At 41.1% G+C, this 19175-nt stretch overlaps 1 protein-coding gene across 2 annotated transcripts in view; it reads left to right on the top strand.

Moving 5' to 3' along the window:
- Nup214 (nuclear pore complex protein Nup214) overlaps positions 1–19175 on the top strand; it is a 58911-nt gene that overhangs the window by 2718 nt on the left and 37018 nt on the right. For both annotated transcript variants that reach the window (XM_068352725.1, XM_068352724.1), the window contains exons 2-5: positions 3559–3694; positions 5705–5883; positions 14634–14809; positions 15247–15452. In XM_068352725.1, the coding sequence (XP_068208826.1) occupies positions 3559–3694; positions 5705–5883; positions 14634–14809; positions 15247–15452 (697 nt within the window). The remainder of the gene's footprint in view (positions 1–3558; positions 3695–5704; positions 5884–14633; positions 14810–15246; positions 15453–19175) is intronic.

The following is a 19175-nucleotide window of genomic DNA, read 5'->3' as shown; positions in this document are numbered from 1 at the left end:
AATTAGTAAGTTTTTTTTTTTTTCTTAAACCGAGAAAATTTATTGAAGATGTCGAAGAGCTCTGGGTGTAAGTATGATGTCGGCCGTTCCCCATAACTCCCTTATTTTCAGCCCTATATTTAAGAATATGGCAGTCGTTAGGTAAGTAGGTAAGGACACAGCTTGTAGGTTAGGTTAGGTGGGAAAGTTTAGATCAGATGGCATCCTATGGACGTATTGCTGTCCGTTGTTATGCGAAGGCTCCGAGAACTTTTCTCCCTCCTCGACATGAATCTCTTCCTTGTATTTTCCCTATAATTAGCTGTAAATACATTTCCCTCTACTCAATAGTGAGCCGCTCAATCGGTCGGCTGACGCTGGTGATTTGAAACGTCTTAATGGGACCACAATTGGCCAGTTGTATTCTGGTGAATTGTTTGTTATCAGATGTACTGTATTTTTTTTAAGTTTCGAGTGACGTTGATATTCATGTACATGACATTGATACGTGTTTGGGTGAGGGCGTATTTTTCCTAAGTGGAAAATATAACAATTCCTAGTAAGAACAATTATCATAACCAACAAAAGAAAAATTAAAATATGTCTGAACAACTTACTACGTTTCATAATTACTATTATTATTATTAATTGCTAAGCGACAACCCTAGTTGAAAAAGCAGGGCTCCAACAGGGAAAATACCACAGTGAGGAAAGGAAACAAGGAAAAAAAACACTTCAAGAATAGTAACAACATTAAAATAAATATCTCCTATATAAATTATAAAAACTTTGACAAAACAAGAGGAAGAGAAATCAGATAGAATAGTGTGCCCGAGTTTACCCTCAAGCAAGAGAACTCTAACCCAAGACAGTGGAAGACCATGGTACAGAGGCTTTGGCACTACCCAAGACTAGAGAACAATGGTTTGATTGTGTAGCATCCTTCTAGAAGAGCTGTCATGCCCCCAATTTATCTTGAAAGCTGTAAGAATGATTGTAGATTTGCCAACTAGTCTCAACGCTTGATTTATAAGAAAATTAACAGATATCCTAGCCGAAGGCACTCCCACCTAACCCGACTTAGATCGCCATCTATATTGGCCAGGAGGGCAGCTTACGTACCCTTGCAACCCTGTGAAGGATTTAATTTAATATTAGATCTGTTCTTGAAATATTTTATTTTGATTGTTTATTCTTTTAGTTTATTTATTATCTTGTTTCCTTTCTTCACTGTGCTAATTTTCCCTGTTGGGGCCCTTGGACTTCTAGCAACTTGCTTATCCAACTAGGGTTATAGCCTAGCTTGTAATGATGATAATATGCTAATGCTGAAAAACAATCAGTGTACTTTTATTACAGTAAATGGTTAAAAGCTGATGAAGTAATAGTCTGCCAGGGCCAAAATCTTGAATCTTTCAGTTCTCAAATACGAGACGGGGAACTGGCAGTCTTTTTAAAAGGAATTCTTTACAGTACTTTACTTACATTTAAAAATCTTCTAAACAAACTCATTAAAGCCATATTATAAATATCACTTCTTGACAAACTTTCATATTTGATTAAATTGAACTGATTTAGAGGGAGGCTGATAAACATTGAATTCAAAATAACGATGGTTGATTGGCAAAGAGAGATCATAAGCTGGAGACTTTAATGTTACAAAACAGGTATGATTGGCCACTTGGACGAAAGTCAAAGTTTGGCCTCCCAAAAAAATAGCAATAGCACTTAGCATTGTATAGCTTCCAAATTGTTAAGGAAAGATTTTAAAAATTATTTTTGTAAAGTATGCAGAATCCTGTTGTGTCAATAAAACTTCCCACAGTCATATCTATGAATGGTGTATGGGTATATACTCTACATAATACCTACCACGGTGGTAGAGTAAATATTTAATCAACTCTGCTTGCACAGCAGCTAGCTGCACACACACATTGTACCAAGTATTTTTTTAAAAGTGTAGATTTGCCGTTAATCTTTGGCTTCTCTTCTCTTGACCACTCTCTAACCCACAGAATGTTTTTGTTCCTCATCAGTTCATGTAACATTCTGAGAACTCACATTACCGCAGCAGATCTTGCAACAGTCTCAAAATTTCTTGGTGCCTTGATAATGTCAGCTGATTGGGTTTTGTTTAAGTTTTTCTTAATGTTTTTCGAAACCACGAGACTGTACTATGACGCTACACTTTCACTTGCAAGCATCGGCTGGATGTAGGCCAAAATCTTCAGCAAGAGAGGACAAGTGTAATTCCATCTTCAGGAATATGTTGTCATCATTGTCACCAATCCATAAAAGCAAAAGAATAGGTTGCAAACATGAGTACTGTACTAACAGGGGCAAGAATTTGGATATCGGCAGGATTGCGCAGAAAACTGTTGCATGTACAAATATCGGGTAACTGCCAGTAATTTGTCCTCCTAAATATTCATCACCGATGACGAATTGATAACAGTTCTCTAAAAGAAAGAAAAAAAAACAGTCAATTAGTGGCGACAGAAGTAATGTACAGCACTGGACGTCTATATTATCCGGAGGATGAAAACAAAAGTGAAAGTTCAATGGCTTGTTGAGTGGCCGGAGTTTTCCCGCCTCCCTGTAGTAACTGCTGTTACCTCATTAAATTTTAACAACCGTATCTAGCTTCACTGAAAGCATACTGTACCAACCGTGTATCGCACAATTGTACATAATTCCTTTTGTATATATTATGCTTGTATATGCGCTCTTCCCTCGCACTAAAAAGAACCTGAATGATCATGTCTCCGTTTTGCTCTGTGATATTGTCGGTCTCTCGAACATGTTATGTCCTGTTGCCTTGAGGTTTTGTATATAAATGAGTGTGTTCCTTAATAAACAACTCAGTTGATTGCTTCCTGCCTTTGAGTTCACAACCTTCTCCCTCCTTCGTCACAATACTCTTATTAAAGGATGAGGCTTTTGTATAGGTGTCGGTACAGTTAAGCTTCCAGTTACAAACTGTAGAGGCTTCACTGTTCTTTGTTTATGTATTATGAATGTCATTACATTTTTCATTTTCGAATACAGTACTGTACTGCTGTGTTGTGTTAAAGAATTGTATTTAACTTTTGTCTTTTATTTTTATCAACTGTCTCATGAATACAGAGAGCTTTTGAGAAAAATAGTACCACGTTAACCCTTCTACCCCTAATGGACGTACTGGTACGTTTCAGAAAACTCACCCCTGAACCCCCATGGACGTACCGGTGCGTTGTTGCAAAAAGCTGCTGCTTTTTTTTTTTTTTTTTTTTTTTTTTTTTTTTTTTTTTTTTTTTTTTTTTTTTTTTATAACTTTATGGGAAACTTCGGGGATTTTCAAAAATAATGAGACCAACCCGAGCTCTCTATGACGGAAATTAAGGCTGTCAGTGTGATCTAAAGAAAAAAATATTGCAAAACATGCTTGAAAAAGGAAAACACCTGTTGGTTAAGGGTTGGAAAGTTCCAAATAGCATTGGGGGTAAAATTGTTAATTACAATATATAAGTTTTACATCATATCTACTTAATCATCTTAAAATATACCACATTTATAAGAGTATTTATCTCTCATTTTCAGGAACTAGGATTTATTTCGCAGCACAAGAAAATATTCTCGCCCGAGGAAGTTATATTTCTAGATGACAGGTGCAACTTGGTGACAGTTGCCACCCGATATGGTTTGGTCTTTTGCAGCAACGACAATATTATTAAAGGTATGCAACTTTCTATTTCTTAGTTATGCTTATAAATTCCATGGCAAGCCCCCTCCATTTTTCTTGCTGGTAAGATATTCGCTCATTATCAAATAGGATGGGGATTAAAAAGGGATTTTGACAAAGGAAAAATCTATTTCTGGACGAGGAACCTGTATCGCTCAGTGAAATGCTCCTCTAGCACTATTTCTTTGGCATAGTTATTATTGCTGAAAATACCAGAGAAAAAGAGATGCATGGAATGCCAGGATTAAACCTAGCTCGCTCACTCATTGAGTGTCGGTATAGAAAACTGGGGCGTGATTGAACCACGACCATAGATCCCTCACCAATTAGACCTCTCCTTCATCAACATAATCCTTCTCTACCCCTACATCTCCCCACCCTCCATCCTCATTCCTCCTCAGCACTTGCGTTGGTCAGACGTGTTAGTACTTGACGGTAAACTTATATCATGTTATTTCTATTAAATCATTTGCATTGTCTGTTCATGACTGAACTTGCTAGTGTTGTTTCATGTTTATGAACATGCTGTCGTTTAAAGAAGAGTAATTCTTTGCATATGTTAGGTTTTATTTGACTGTATTATCAGTAAAGGTCATTGGGTTTTAAAATAAATGCATGACCACTGTTGACTAGTTTAACTATTTCCCAGTGGTCTTTATTGCTTGTAGATACCTTTAAACCTTTATAAAGTATACTGGGGTAGCTTGTAAGAGCACAAACAGGTTCTGCCAATCAGGTTTTAGCATATTTGAAGTCAGCAACATGTGATGAAGTTTTCAGTTCTGTTAATGCACTGGTCTTTTCTGAATTCATTCTTGATTGATACTGTCAGTGAGGTAGTATTACCCTGTTGATGATATTTGTAGAATATTGGAAATTATTTATACATAAGGCTCAAATCAGTAGCAGCTCTTTCCTCAGACAGCCCCTAAAATCAATGGTTGTACACCGGATGTTTTAACTGCACAGGACATATATATATATATATATATATATATATATATATATATATATATATATATATATATATATATATATATATTATATCCGACTATATTATTTTTCTTGATAATCTTATACACTGTACGCAAGCTTCATCGTATGGCCACCTCTCTAAAGGCTAGTTACACCGTCGAATGGTTCTTCGACAGACAAGTGTTTGAAGTCATGTTCAAACGTGTGAATGGGGTATTTGGTCGTCGGTTTATCGAACGGTTCGAAGAAAGTCTGTTCTCGCCTGACTTTTGTGAGCGAGGCTTTATTGTCCACAAACCATATGCATTTGTGACTGACTCCACCTCTTCGAACAGTTTGGCAAGCAGGTTCCACAATCGGGCTCCACTAACTGTTTGACTGCGTAAACCCCTCTTAGGAGTCGAGCTTGACTTATTATGGTGATAAATCTCATCCTTTTAACCCTTTTACCCCCAAAGGACGTACTGGTACGTTTCACAAATGCCATCCCTTTACCCCCATGGACGTACCGGTACGTCCTTGCAAAAAAATGCTATAAAAATTTGTTTTTCATATTTTTTGATAATTTTTTGAGAAAATTCAGGCATTTTCCAAGAGAATGAGACCAACCTGACCTCTCTATGACAAAAATTAAGGCTGTTAGAGCAATTTAAAAAAAAAATATACTGCAAAATGTGCTTGGAAAAAAATAACCCCCTGGGGGTTAAGGGTGGGAAATTTCCAAATAGCCTGGGGGTAAAAGGGTTAAAATAGCCAAAATTCATAGATTATAAATTTGTACAATTAAGCAAACCATGTTTATAAACATTGAATGACACAGTTTTCTGTATATTTATGATAGAATAACCCACAATGTATGAAAAATTAAATTTAGCTTTCGAAGAGACCATCTCCCTTCCTCTTCAGAAAACAGAATGACTGCATGTTTATATAAGATTTTCATATGACTATATATAAAATCATCCCTTGTAACCTTATCGGGTTCCAGTATAGCATTAATTTACTTGAACTTTTGTTTTCCTTGAACAGTTTTTGAGAGCCAGTTATTATTCAACGATGGTGAACCTCCCCCAATAGTCACTATTGACACTGGGCATCCTATTACCTACATATCTGCAAGTTGTGATGGTTTGACACTATTAGTTATCATCCTTCAAGATGACAAGCCTAAGGCACTATTCTACGAGATCAGATCTGTCGTTCCTGGTGTAAGTTCTTTTCATTGTTTTGAATTTTTCAATATTAAACTTACCCGATAATCATGTAGCTGTCAACTCCGTTGCCCGACAGAATTCTATGGAGGGATACGCCAGCTATCACAATACTAGAAGGGGGTGTACTTACCAGCGCCACCTGTGGCCAGGTACTCAAGTACTTCTTGTTGACACCTCCTCAATTATTCCTCTGTCGTGCTTCTGACAAGACGTTCTGGGATACGCTTATGTTCTTGGAGTATTTTCACGACTTTGGTGAAGTATTTCTCTTTGATTTCGGCTGTCGCTTTACTGGAAACTTCTATTTTAGCTTAGTTAGCTTTTGGAATTAATTTGATTAATTTTGGTGACGAAGAGAGTATGAACTCTCGTTCACCTTTCAATGGCCGACCCTTCCCTTAGACGGAAGTGTTGGTGTCTAAGAGAGTATAGACTCTCTTTCTTAATTTTGCTTAACAAAAGTTATAGATTTATTTTATATCTCTCCGCCTCTTATAGGCCTCTTCGATTAACTTCCTTTTATTATAAACTTATTAAAATTAATTTTTATATTTGTTTATATTCGACCTTCCTAATAGTAGGCGGTCTTTTCTTGGTACCGAAGTTAATTATCGTGAGCCCGTCATTTCGGTTTTACCTGTTAACATATTATGCTATTTTAAGGTCTTTGAAAGAATTTCTTTGATAGTCTCGTACTTTTTCAAAGTTGAACTAACGTTTTGTTTGTCTCGGCAGTTGTTGACGTTCAGAACGTTTCAACTTGCACTCTATCGTTACGATAGAGAAAGAATGTTCACGGTTTCACATTGCAGTAAGAGTAACCGTGTCTAGCGTTTTGTTCATTCTTTCTTAACTTAATGGTTTTGATCCTAATAAGGAACTTTTCTTTTTGGGAAATATTTCAGTTTTTTCCTTTAACAATAATATGTTTTAACGATATATATGATTGGGCTCTTCTCTCAGGTTCTAAGTCAAGAGAGAGAGAGAGAGAGATAGAGACGGAGGGAGAAAGAGGATAAACGTTTCCCTCAAGCCTGCCAGGCGTACGAGTAACGTCGTTATCGTTTTGCTCTTATCCCTAGTCTCTTTAGGGGAAGAAACTAAACGTTTCTAGAGTGATCTAGTGTTTAGTCTCTTTCCAGCCACTGAATTTTCTTTCATTAGATTTTTCTGTTACATTGTAATTCTGTTTTCGCAATTACTAACTTTTGAGAAGGATAGAATTGCGTGTTTCAGGTACAAACCACTTAAAGTTTCGAGTTCAGTGAAATAAGTGCAAACAGAAATCAAAGTGATAAGTGATTGATGTCAGTGTTATGCGTGAGGGTACTTTTGTGCGCGCCAGTCGTCCTCCCAGTCCGGGACCTCTTGCAAGCTCCCAAGCCCAGGGGAGAAGCAATGTCGAAGGGCAAAAGGGTTCGGCAGGCCTTGATCGGCGCACAGAAGTATCCTCGGTGGTTGTGGGCGTGTCTTACCGAGACCGTCACTCCCACCCGCAGACGATTGAGCCCTTATTTTGCTCGTCTGCAGAAGAGATTTAGAGGAGAAAATAAAGGCAGAGTAACGCTGGTCTCAGGTCTCTAGACCTCTTAAACGTAAAGTCCAGACCTATGCCAGACGTACGAAGTAAAGTTCAACAACCCGGATGCAGTCATTGGGTTAGCTCTGACTCTCCTCAGTCATCAGTTTGTCGGGCTGAGAGTGCGCCTACACTCCCCCCCGCCTATGCTCGCTCCGCCTGATCGCAGTACCACCTGCCAGGCGTACGATGTTGTGGACTCTACTACAGTCCATGCAGCACAGCTTTCGGACCTGATGCGTGAGTGTCGTGCTGAGAGTGTTGCACCTCCTCCTCCTCCTGCACCGGTGGTGCACCAACCGCCTGCACCCGTTCAGCCTGTGCTGCACCCGCCTGCACCGGTGGTGCACCAACCGGCTGCACCCGTTCAGCCTGTGCTGCACCCGCCTGCACTCGCTGCACCCAGTCGCAACACCATCTGCCAGGCGTACGATGTTGTGGACTCTACTACAGTCCATGCAAGCACAGCTTTCGGACCTGTTGCGTGAGTATCGGGCTGAGAGTGTTGCACCTCCACCTGCACCCTTTCAGCCTGTGCTCAACCCGCCTGCACTCGCTGCACCCAGTCGCAGCACCATCTGCCAGGCGTACGATGTTGTGGACTCTACTACAGTCCATGCAAGCACAGCTTTCGGACCTGTTGCGTGAGTGTCGGGCTGAGAGTGTTGCACCTCCACCTGCACCCGTTCAGCCTGTGCTCAACCCGCCTGCACTCGCTGCACCCAGTCGCAGCACCTTCTGCCAGGCGTACGATGTTGAACCTCTTTCTGTGTTCGCTGTTCCCAGTGTTGTTCAGCCTCAGCCTTCTTTAAGGCAACCTTCGGTTTGGGATCAGGAGGATTACTCCACTCTTCCTCCTCCTCCCCTGGCTGCTCCACCGGTGGTGCAACTCTCGGTGGAGGTACAACCTCTTCCACCTGTGAGTCAGTCTCCTCAGCTGCTGCACCGAGCTCAACCCGTGCACCCTGTTCCTGCGCCTCAGACACCTCTGCTTGCGGGAACTTTACCTTGTTCTGCGCAACCTCGGTCTCTTCACGCTCCACTCATACCACAGGAACAGGAACTTTCTGCACCTTCCACTGTTGTTGTTCCAGCTCGTTCTGACTCTGCTGTTCAGCATACCTTACCTCCATTTTCAAACCATGGCAAAAATATGAATCATGAGTTATGAATGTAAGGTAAACATTATGTTGATTTTTAAACCCCATGCAAGCATGCATAAAGCACTCTAGCACTGGTCATGGAATTTCTAAGAATGTTAAACGCCATGCACACGCTCTGCTTTCCTTACAGCAGGCTCTGCTTACAGCAGGCTCTGCTTACTACATGCTCAGCATTCAAGCATGCTCTGCATTCAGCATGCTCTGCATACAACATGCTCTACATACAGCATGCTCTGCATACAGCATACTCTGCATTCATCATGCTCTGCATACCTTACCGCATGCTTCTCAACATATCTTGGGTTGTTGCCAACTCACTAGACTGTCAAGCAGTTTCATAACGTTGCCTTCTAGTCTGCTGCTTTTGCACCAGTGAACCCTCACTCAGAGAACTTAGCTTTTCTAGGATAAGGTCCCTGTAGATGAGAAAGTTCTTTTCTCCCTCCTTCTGATATTCCCTTGAGGACTCTGTCATTTGGAGAGAGCCTTTAGCTGCATAACCTCTTATGGACTTTTATTTAAGCATAACATGCTTACAGGGAAAGTAATGGTTCCACTTCAGCCGCTAATCCCGTCTGTTACCACACCTGCTCCCATAGACCTTGAGCTGTGTTGCATGACATGCAGTCCAAGCTTAGTCCTTGTTAGAGGATTTTTTGTTTACGGAGTCAATGTGTCACGGGGAAGACGTTCAACAACCAACAGAAGGGACTTGTTGTGACGCAGTGCGGCAACCTCAGCAACCCGTTAAGGAGTTGTCTGTACGACCCAGATAGTCTAGACAGATTCGGGTTGTCACTGTACTTCCTCGCTTGCCCATGATTGACAGTTTACAGACTGTGCAGCAGTATCATGATCTTGTGTCCGGCTCCGTCAGACGACTGGCTTTTAAGAGCTCCCACAAGTCGTCGCTGTCTGGAGATTTTCAAATGGACTATGGATCTGACCAAGGAACTGGGCCTCCTGGTCAATTTTGAGGAGTCTCAGCTCGTTCCATCCCAGACCATTGTTTCCTTGGGTATGGATCTTCAGAGTCGAGCTTTTCGGACTTGTCCGTCGGCCCCAAGGATCTTCCAAGCCCTAGAATGCATCCAGAGCATGCTGAGAAGGAACCGATGCTTAGTCAGGCAGGGGATGAGTCTAACAGGGACACTTTCATCGCTGGCCTTGTTCATCGAGTTAGGGAGACTCCACCTCCGCCCCCTTCAGTATCATCTAGCTGCTCACTGGATAAAGGACATGACGCTAGAGACGGTCTCAGTTCCTGTTTCCGAAGAGATGAGGTCTACTCTAACGTGGTGGAAGAACAGCATTCTTCTCAAGGAAGGTCTACCTTTGGCTGTTCAGACCCCCGACCACCGTCTCTTCTCGGACGCATCGGACACGGGCTGGGGTGCGACACTGGACGGACAGGAATGCTCGGGAACATGGAATCAGGAGCAAAGGACACTTCACATCTATTGCAAGGAGTTGTTGGCAGTTCATCTGGCCTTGATAAACTTCAAGTCCCTCCAGCTTAACAAGGTGGTGGAGGTGAACTCCGACTACACCACAGCCTTGGCTTACATCTCCAAGCAGAGAGGGACTCATTCGAGGAAGTTGTTCAAGTTCGCAAGGGACCTCCTCATTTGGTCAAAGATCGAAAGCTCACGCTGGTAACGAGGCTCATTCAGGGCGATATGAATGTCATGGCAGATCGCCTCAGCCGTAAGGGTCAGGCCTTCCCCACAGAGTGGACCCTTCACAAGAATGTTTGCAGCAGACTTTGGGCCCTGTGGGGTCAGCCAACCATAGTTCTATTCGCTAGCTCGATGACCAAGAAGCTCCTCTTGTTTTGTTCTCCGATTCCAGACCCAGCAGCAGTTCGCGTGGATGCCTTTCTGCTGGATTGGTCCCATCTCAACCTGTATGCATTCCCGCCGTTCAAGATTGTCAACAGGGTACTTCAGAAGTTCGCCTCTCACAAAGGGACACGGTTGACGTTGGTTGCTCCCCTCTGACCCGCGAGAGAAGGGTTCACCGAGGTACTGCAATGGCTGGTCGACGTTCCCAGGACTCTTCCTCCTAGAGTAGACCTTCTGCGTCAACCTCACGTAAAGAAGGTACACCCAAACCTCCACGCTCTTCGTCTGACTGCCTTCAGACTATCGAAAGTCTCTCAAGAACTAGAGGCTTTTCGAAGGAGGCAGCCAGAACGATTGCCAGAGCAAGGACGACATCCACTCTCAGAGTCTATCAGTCTTAATGGGAAGTCTTCCGAAGCTGGTGCAAGGCCAATGCAGTTTTCCTCAACCAGTACCACTGTAACCCAGATTGCTGACTTCCTGTTACATCTAAGGAACGTAAAATCCCTATCAGCTCCTACGATCAAGGGTTACAGAAGTATGTTGGCAGCGGTTTTCCGCCACAGAGGCTTGGATCTTTCCTCCAACAAAGATCTACAGGACCTCCTTAGGTCTTTTGAGACCTCAAAGGAACGTCGGTTGTCCACTCCAGGCTGGAATCTAGACGTGGTCCTAAGGTTCCTAATGTCATCAGGATTTGAACCGTTCCAATCAGCCTCTTTTAAGGACCTCACATTAGAAACTCTTTTCCTCGTGTGCTTAGCAACAGGTAAAAGAGTAAGTGAGATCCACGCCTTCAGCAGGAACATAGGTTTCACATCTGAAACGGCTACATGTTCCTTGCGGCTCGGTTTTTTTGGCTAAAACGAGCTTCCTTCCCGTCCTTACCCTAAGTCGTTCGAGATCCCAAGCCTGTCCAACATGGTGGGGAACGAACTAGAGAGAGTACTTTGCCCTGTTAGAGCTCTTAAGTACTATCTAAGAAGGTCAAAACCATTACGAGGACAATCAGAAGCCTTATGGTGTGCTATCAAGAAGCCTTCTCTACCAATGTCTAAGAACTCAGTTTCTTTCTACATCAGGCTTCTGATTAGAGAAGCAAATTCTCATCTGAAGGAAGAAGACCTTGCTTTGCTGAAGGTAAGGACACATGAAGTGAGAGCTGTGGCTACTTCAGTGGCCTTCAAACAAAACCGTTCTCTGCAGAGTGTTATGGATGCAACCTATTGGAGAAGCAAGTCAGTGTTCGCATCATTCTATCTCAAAGATGTCCAGTCTCTTTACGAGTACTGCTACACCCTGGGTCCATTCGTAGCAACGAATGCAGTAGTAGGCGAGGGCTCAGCCACTACATTCCCATAATTCCATAACTTTTTAACCTTTCTCTTGAATACTTTTTATGGGTTGTTCGGTCGGCTAAGAAGCCTTCCACATCCTTGTTGATTTGGCGGGTGGTCAATTCTTTCTTGAGAAGCGCCGAGGTTAAAGGTTGTGATGAGGTCCTTTAGTATGGGTTGCAGCCCTGTATACTTTAGCACCTTTGGGTTGATTCAGCCTCCAAGAGGAACGCTGCGCTCAGTAAGGAAGACGAACTTAAAAAAGAGACAGAGTAACGGTTCAATTCGACTTCCTTACCAGGTACTTATTATTTCATTGTTATTTGAGATAACTGTTATATGAAATATGGGATACTTAGCTATCCTTTAATCTTGTACACTGGTTTTCACCCACCCCCCTGGGTGTGAATCAGCTACATGATTATCGGGTAAGTTTAATATTGAAAAATGTTATTTTCATTAGTAAAATAAATTTTTGAATATACTTACCCGATAATCATGATTTAATTGACCCTCCCTTCCTCCCCATAGAGAACCAGTGGGACCGAGGAATAATTGAGGAGGTGTCAACAAGAAGTACTTGAGTACCTGGCCACAGGTGGCGCTGGTAAGTACACCCCCTTCTAGTATTGTGATAGCTGGCGTATCCCTCCATAGAATTCTGTCGGGCAACGGAGTTGACAGCTACATGATTATCGGGTAAGTATATTCAAAAATTTATTTTACTAATGAAAATAAAATTTTTATATAAGTTATTTCATTTTTATTTAAAAGGCCCAAGCACAAAATACATTTTTTTTTAAAAGTTTTGTCTTTTGAACCTATTTTCTTTACTGTACTGTGTAATATTGAGATGTTTATCAGCTATGTAATGAGAAGGTTAATAGGATGTAGATAACCAAACTGACATTATTGACCCTTTTACCCCCAAAGGACGTACTGGTACGTTTCACAAAACTCATCCCTTTACCCCCATGGACGTACCGGTACGTCCTTGCAAAAACCTGCTATTTACATATTTTTTTTTTTTTTTTTTGCATATTTTTTATAATATTTTGAGAAACTTCAGGCATTTTCCAAGAGAATGAGACCAACCTGACCTCTCTATGACTAAAATTAAGGCTGTTAAAGCAATTTGAAAAAAATATACTGCAAAATGTGCTTGAAAAAAAATAACTCCTGGGGGTTAAGGGTTGGACAGTTCCAAATACCCTAGGGGTAAAAGGGTTAACATATTATTTTCAAAAATGATTAATAGAATACTGGTGCTTCATTTATATCACCATTTCATACAGACACACTTGGTGTCAGAAGTCCCATTCATTGACAGGTGATGTGTATAATGTAAACTTAAGTGTCAAATTATACCTTGAAGTGCTTAGGCCTATTAAAGAATGAAGAAAAACTTTTAGTGGCCTGACTTAGGAATAATATTATTGAGGAGTTTACTTGTTATAATATAGAAATATTTTGAGTGAATTAACCCTTTTACCCCCAGGCTATTTGGAAATATCCAACCCTTAACCCCCAGGGGGTTATTTTTTTCCCAGCACATTTTGCAGTATATATTTTTTAAATTGCTCTAACAGCCTTAATTTTTGTCATAGAGAGGTCAGGTTGGTCTCATTCTCTTGGAAAATGCCTGAATTTTTAAAAAGAATTATCAAAAATATGAAAAAAAATAATTTTTATAGCATTTTTTTGCAAGGACGTACGGGTACGTCCATGGTGGTAAAGGGATGGGTTTTGTGAAACGTACCAGTACGTCCTTTGGGGGTAAAAGGGTTAACAAAATGATACTTGTTAAGGACAGATATTCTTTACAGTAGTGTTACTACTACAGTGAACCCTCGCTACTTCGCGGTTCTACCATCGCGGATTCACCACTTCGCGGATTTTTTTCATAACCCATATATATATATACATATTGGTAATAACAAAATCAACATACTGTACTGAATAATCAATATAATCGATGCAAAAACTAACCTATACACAGATGTGTACAGTAAATGCGTTTGTTTCTTCATTATGATCAGAGAAACGTAAACAAAACATTGGTTGACATTTTTTATCGTGCTTTGTGGCGTGTTTAGGAAACGCATGATATAAAATCGCCTTTAATATTTGTGCCTGTTTTAGTTTAGGGTACTTTAGTACATGCATTAAGTGTTCTGTACATTAAAGGGTAGTTTGTTAACAGTACTACGTACAAGGGAAGGTTTTAAAAGTCTGAATATACATGTTAAATAAATAGGTAAATATGGTGTCACTACTTCGCGGATTTTCACCTATCGCGGCCGGGTCTGGAGCCTATCTACCGCGATAAACGAGGGTTCACTGTACTACTAATACCAATATTACATGCGAAACAGCAACCTGAGTTTGAAAAAGAATGTTATGAGTCCACGCGCTCCATTATGGAAAATAGCTCAACGTGGAAAGAAAATGAATTGTAAAAGATAGACTATCAAAGAAAAATAGTTACGTGTAACCAAATGCGATAAACAACAGATTTAATTGAAAAAGAAAAGTAATTATAAATTTTAAGCTTGACTAAAGTTAACCTGTTCAACCCTAAGCATTTGCACCAAGTTTGAACTTCTTAAGCTCCACAATTTCAGCTACTTGATTTTGTTATAATTTCTTGCCTTTTATCGTTTTAGTAAAAGTTGGATTTGTTCCGTAACTGGAATACAAACCTATGCTATTTATTAGGGGTAATCCTTACGGTGAAACTGAAACCCCTAATGAATAGCAAAAGGTTTGTATCGTCTGGAAAAATACAAATTATCTACAAATTTGTCCCTTTTTTTTGCAGTGTGAAGGCCTTTTACCTTTCGTAGCCACATCACTGAATGGCAGTTGGGTGCAAGCCGTGGCCTGGAACCCCATGGATCCAAGTAGTGTGGCTATTGCTACTTCACCGGAGGATCTTTCTATTCTTACCCTTACCAGTGACAAAGTCGAAACCAAGTCGAAGGGGATCAGAGCTACGTGAGTCACCCTGATTTTATGTAATATTTTACGAGTCCTGGATATTTTGCTTTTGACTTGCTAAGTTCGATTGGTATAATTTTGGTTTGAATGATTTTTTAGTTTTTGAAATGTACTCTTGATCTAATATTACTCTTATACTTTTGATTATATTCTTATTATACTCTTGATTATGCTCTTGTACTCTTATTATACACTTAAATCATATTCTTATTTCCATTTTTGTTTGTCTAAAGATAAAGAGTATTAGCTATGTACAAGATATCACTGACATACATGCATACATACATCCATATACCAAGGCACTTCCCCCAATTCTGGGGGCTAGCCGACATCAACAAATGGAACAAAAACAAAAAGGGGACCTCTACTCTCTACGTTCCTCACTGGCATATATAAATTTAATTTATCAATTTAATTGATTTTTTAATCCACAGTGCTCTCGGTTGGTCCCCAAAAGGAAAACAGTTAACTGTGGGGCTTGCTGACGGAACTTTAGCTCTTTTCAAGCCTGATTTAACGCTCGTTCGTGAGGTGAAGAAGCCTCCTATCGAAGAGTTGAGCTGTGTACAGAGCATAACTTGGTTCTCCAATACAGAGTTTTTTATAGGTTACCGATCCGAGGCTGAAGAAGGAGAACAAGGTTTGTGTTTTAATGTTTTACAGCTTTTTATTTAGGAATACAATGAATTATTTGCATGAATATTATAGTGAATACCCCACATTTATTAACCCTTTTACCCCCAGGCTATTTGGAACTTTCCAACCCTTAACCCCCAGGGGTTATTTTTTTTCAAGCACATTTTGCAGTATATTTTTTAAATTGCTCTAACAGCCTTAATTTTCGTCATAGAGAGGTCTTGGAAAATGCCTGAAGTTTCTCAAAAATTTATCAAAAATATGCAAAAAAAAAAAAAAAAATTGAATTGCAGTTTTTTGCAAGGACGTACCGGTACGTCCATGGGGGTAAAGGGATGAGTTTTGTGAAACGTACCAGTACGTCCTTTGGGGGTAAAAGGGTTAAAAGAAAAGTTGAAATACATAAGTAAAATTTTACCAATAAAATTTTCCTTGCCTATGGATCATTGTTTCTTGTTTGCTTGTAAAGCGTCGGTTAAACAGTGACACCTTAATTGATCAAGTGTCATGCTCGTATGAATAAATTATGAAGAAACATCATTCTTTAGCGAGTTTATGACTGGAGAGTATAGTATAAGGAAAATACTTATGCCGTATTAGTGCATAAAGCCGAAAGGAAGAGAAATCAAGGGATAAGCTAAGTCGAATTAAAGTCAGTATTGTACTATACCTGTATAGACATAAGGGTCATTGTGAGGGTCTTTAATCATTGAAAGTGTATTAATAACAATTTGAATAAAGCAGGCTTGTTATAGACTCAAATTACTAGGTGCTTAGGATGTATCACCTGGCTGTTGTATCCTCTGCCCCGCGAGAGTGTTGTCATTGGCCTACACAACTCCAAAGAAGACCATCTTCAGATTTTCCTTCTTCCCTGAATTTTTCTTTGTTGAGTCTTCATTTCTGAAGAAGAGTGTGCAGAAGACATAGGAAGTCTGATGGATTGGAGTTACGTGTGCGTAACTTCTGCTGTTTCTGTCCCCGTAGGACAGACTGTGTGAGTTCCAGGAATGTCCCTTCTTATGTGGGTGCCGGAAGTTGTCCCTTATCAGAAAGAAACATTGGCACATACAACTCAAGCGACTATATGGTTAGGTGTCCTGTAATGGAAAGAAACATTGATGCAGACTCAACCCTAAGGAGTGTCTTATCTTGTGTACAGTCATGTGTAAGAGGGATTGAGGACCAAGAGTTTTCCAATTACGGGAAGAAACATTGTTTCTTGCAATTCTCGTACAGACTTGGAGACTGCATTGCGGATAGGGATGAAGGGGACAAACTCAGCTACTGCTGCTTCCCCTTCACTTGTTGCAGAGTTCTGAGACAACAACTGAATCTTTGCGCGTGACGCCTGCTGACGAAGAAGTAGCCAAAGTCTCAGTCTGATTCCTCTGCATGGATTCGTAGGAGGAACAGCACTGTACCAAAACCATTCCCTCGAGAAGGTGTTGAGGTATGAAGACAAGGGTATCATGGTAAACCTAGAGAAATCCAGTCTTATGCTCAAACAGAGGTTGGAGAACCTGGGAATGCTTATTGACAACAATAGTGAGAGGTTTCTCATTGGATAACCGTATTTGCAGACTCAGGAGAGTAGTACATCGTTTCTTGTTCCAGCAACAACTACTGGCTTGGCGGTGACAAGAGCTACTTGGACACTTCTCATCTCAAAGAGAAGCTTGTGCCACATGGGGCATCTACATCAGTGGTCCTCTCAGTGGTGACTGACAAGACAATGGTCAGCGGGCAGCAGTCCTTCTCAACATCTTGTTCTGGTAGGTCAGGAAGTACGAGACGACGGGGTTTAGTGGTTAAAGGACGAGAACCTCACCAAGGGTATTCCTTTGAAATGTCCGCCTCCAGAAATGCTGCTATTTATGGATGCATCAAAGGAAAGGTGGGGAGTACACCTGAGGAATCAGTTGCAGCAGGATGCTGGTGCTGGTAGCATTCTAAGAGCGTGGGATGGGCCACTCGGTTGCTTTGATGAGCAAGAACGTTACCATACTGGCATACATCAACAGGTAAGCGGTTACTGTTCCTCAACACCTCTGTAAGTTGACAAAGGAGGCACTGTTGGGCACTAGACAATGCAGTAAAGCTTTCATCTCATCAAGAGGAATATAATTGCTCTGTAGTGACAAAGAGCCTTTTGACTGTAGGTTTCCCTAATGAAAGACGTTTGCTACAATGCTCAACAAGAAGTTGCCAGTCTTCTGCTCATGAGTTAGCAGCACTAGAGGATGCATTTCAACATCCATTGGACAACCTGAACATAAATGCTTTTCTGCCACTTTGCCCAATGCATAGGGTAGTCAACAGGGTACTGACTACTCCTTTGTCGTCTCCCAAATGGCCATAAGCTGAATGGTACCCAGACCTAATGATAATCTTGATTGAAATACCAAAAGAACTCCCCAAATGGTCTAAGCTGCTTTGCCAACCCTATCTGCATGCACCACAGCTCAGTGACATCCCTTTCACTTGTCAGTCGGAGACTATCCAGCATCTGCGAGCAAAAGGTATCTCCACTTATGGTTAATCCACAAGGAAAAGTGGGCCGTCTTCTGTGGTTAGAGCCACTATATCTGTACAACTAATAGCAGGTTTTCTCGTCTACCTTTGCCAAAAGACGCTCTTATAAGTTTCAGCAGTGAAATGCTATTGCCAAGCCTTGAGGTAAGTCTTTAGACTGAAGAGCTTAAATGTTTCCTCGTGCGAATTATCAATACACATAAGCTTTGAGCAATCCTACCCTTTTACAGAACTCAAACTATCCACATTGGCACATCACAGATTTATGAAGAGGGTTCCTTACGAACCTTTGAAACAAGCGTCTGACAAGATCCTGACATTCATTAGTGTTTTCTCTCCTAGCCTGGCCTCCGTTTTGGTAGCACTTACAGGTCCAAAAAAGTGATGCCGAGGAGCACAGTCTCTTTCTGGCTTTGTGAGATAATCCGTCGAGCATACACCTTGACTGCCAAGAGTGTCAAGAGCCCAGCTAGGACAAGAACTCGAGAAGTCACGGTCTTTGGCCCCTCCATAGCTTTCAGGAGAAATTTGTCAGTGGGCCAAGTGTTGAAGGCCTCTGTCTGAAAAATAGACCACCTTCACGACCTTTTTCATGTAAGAGTTACCCACAAATCCCTTGACACCTTTGTGCTTGGACTTGTGGTGGCTGTTCAATTAGTTGTGTAACCAGCCCAGCTCCCTAGCAGGACAAGGATGCATCTCGTCTTTGGTAACATGTAGATGTAAGTTTGGAATGACGATAGTATGACTGGCTCCTCTTCTTCATTCTTCTGTTTCTCCTTGCGGGGACAAAGCAGTCAAAACGTTACATGGTGGTCGGACCAGATACTGGCAAGTTTCACTTCAGAGTTCCATTCTTCAAGTTTGAAGGAGTATCTCTCCCATCCTCCTTTAATGAACTTGTGGATTGTGGATTTCATACAATCCATCAATCTTTACTTGGGATTTGTTTCCAACTGACATCACTTTTAGGGAAAAGGATCTTCAGTTTTACAGTAATCGGATACATGTACAGCTCAGGTCTTATCGGTCTCTCATCCTTAGGAAAAGCAGAAAAGGTATCTTCTCCATAGATCAAGTGTTGATCACTTCCAGGGAAGAAATCAAACCTTCCAGTTTGGGTTACAGGGGACTGCCAACCCACCAAGCAGTGAGTCTCCCTAATTAAAGAATGGGGGTTTGTATGATCTAT

Source organism: Palaemon carinicauda, chromosome 29 (genome assembly GCF_036898095.1).
Source record: "Palaemon carinicauda isolate YSFRI2023 chromosome 29, ASM3689809v2, whole genome shotgun sequence".
Lineage (NCBI taxonomy): Eukaryota > Metazoa > Arthropoda > Malacostraca > Decapoda > Palaemonidae > Palaemon > Palaemon carinicauda.
The sequence above is the reverse complement of the archived record's forward strand: the minus strand, read 5'-3'. Positions and strand labels throughout refer to the sequence as shown.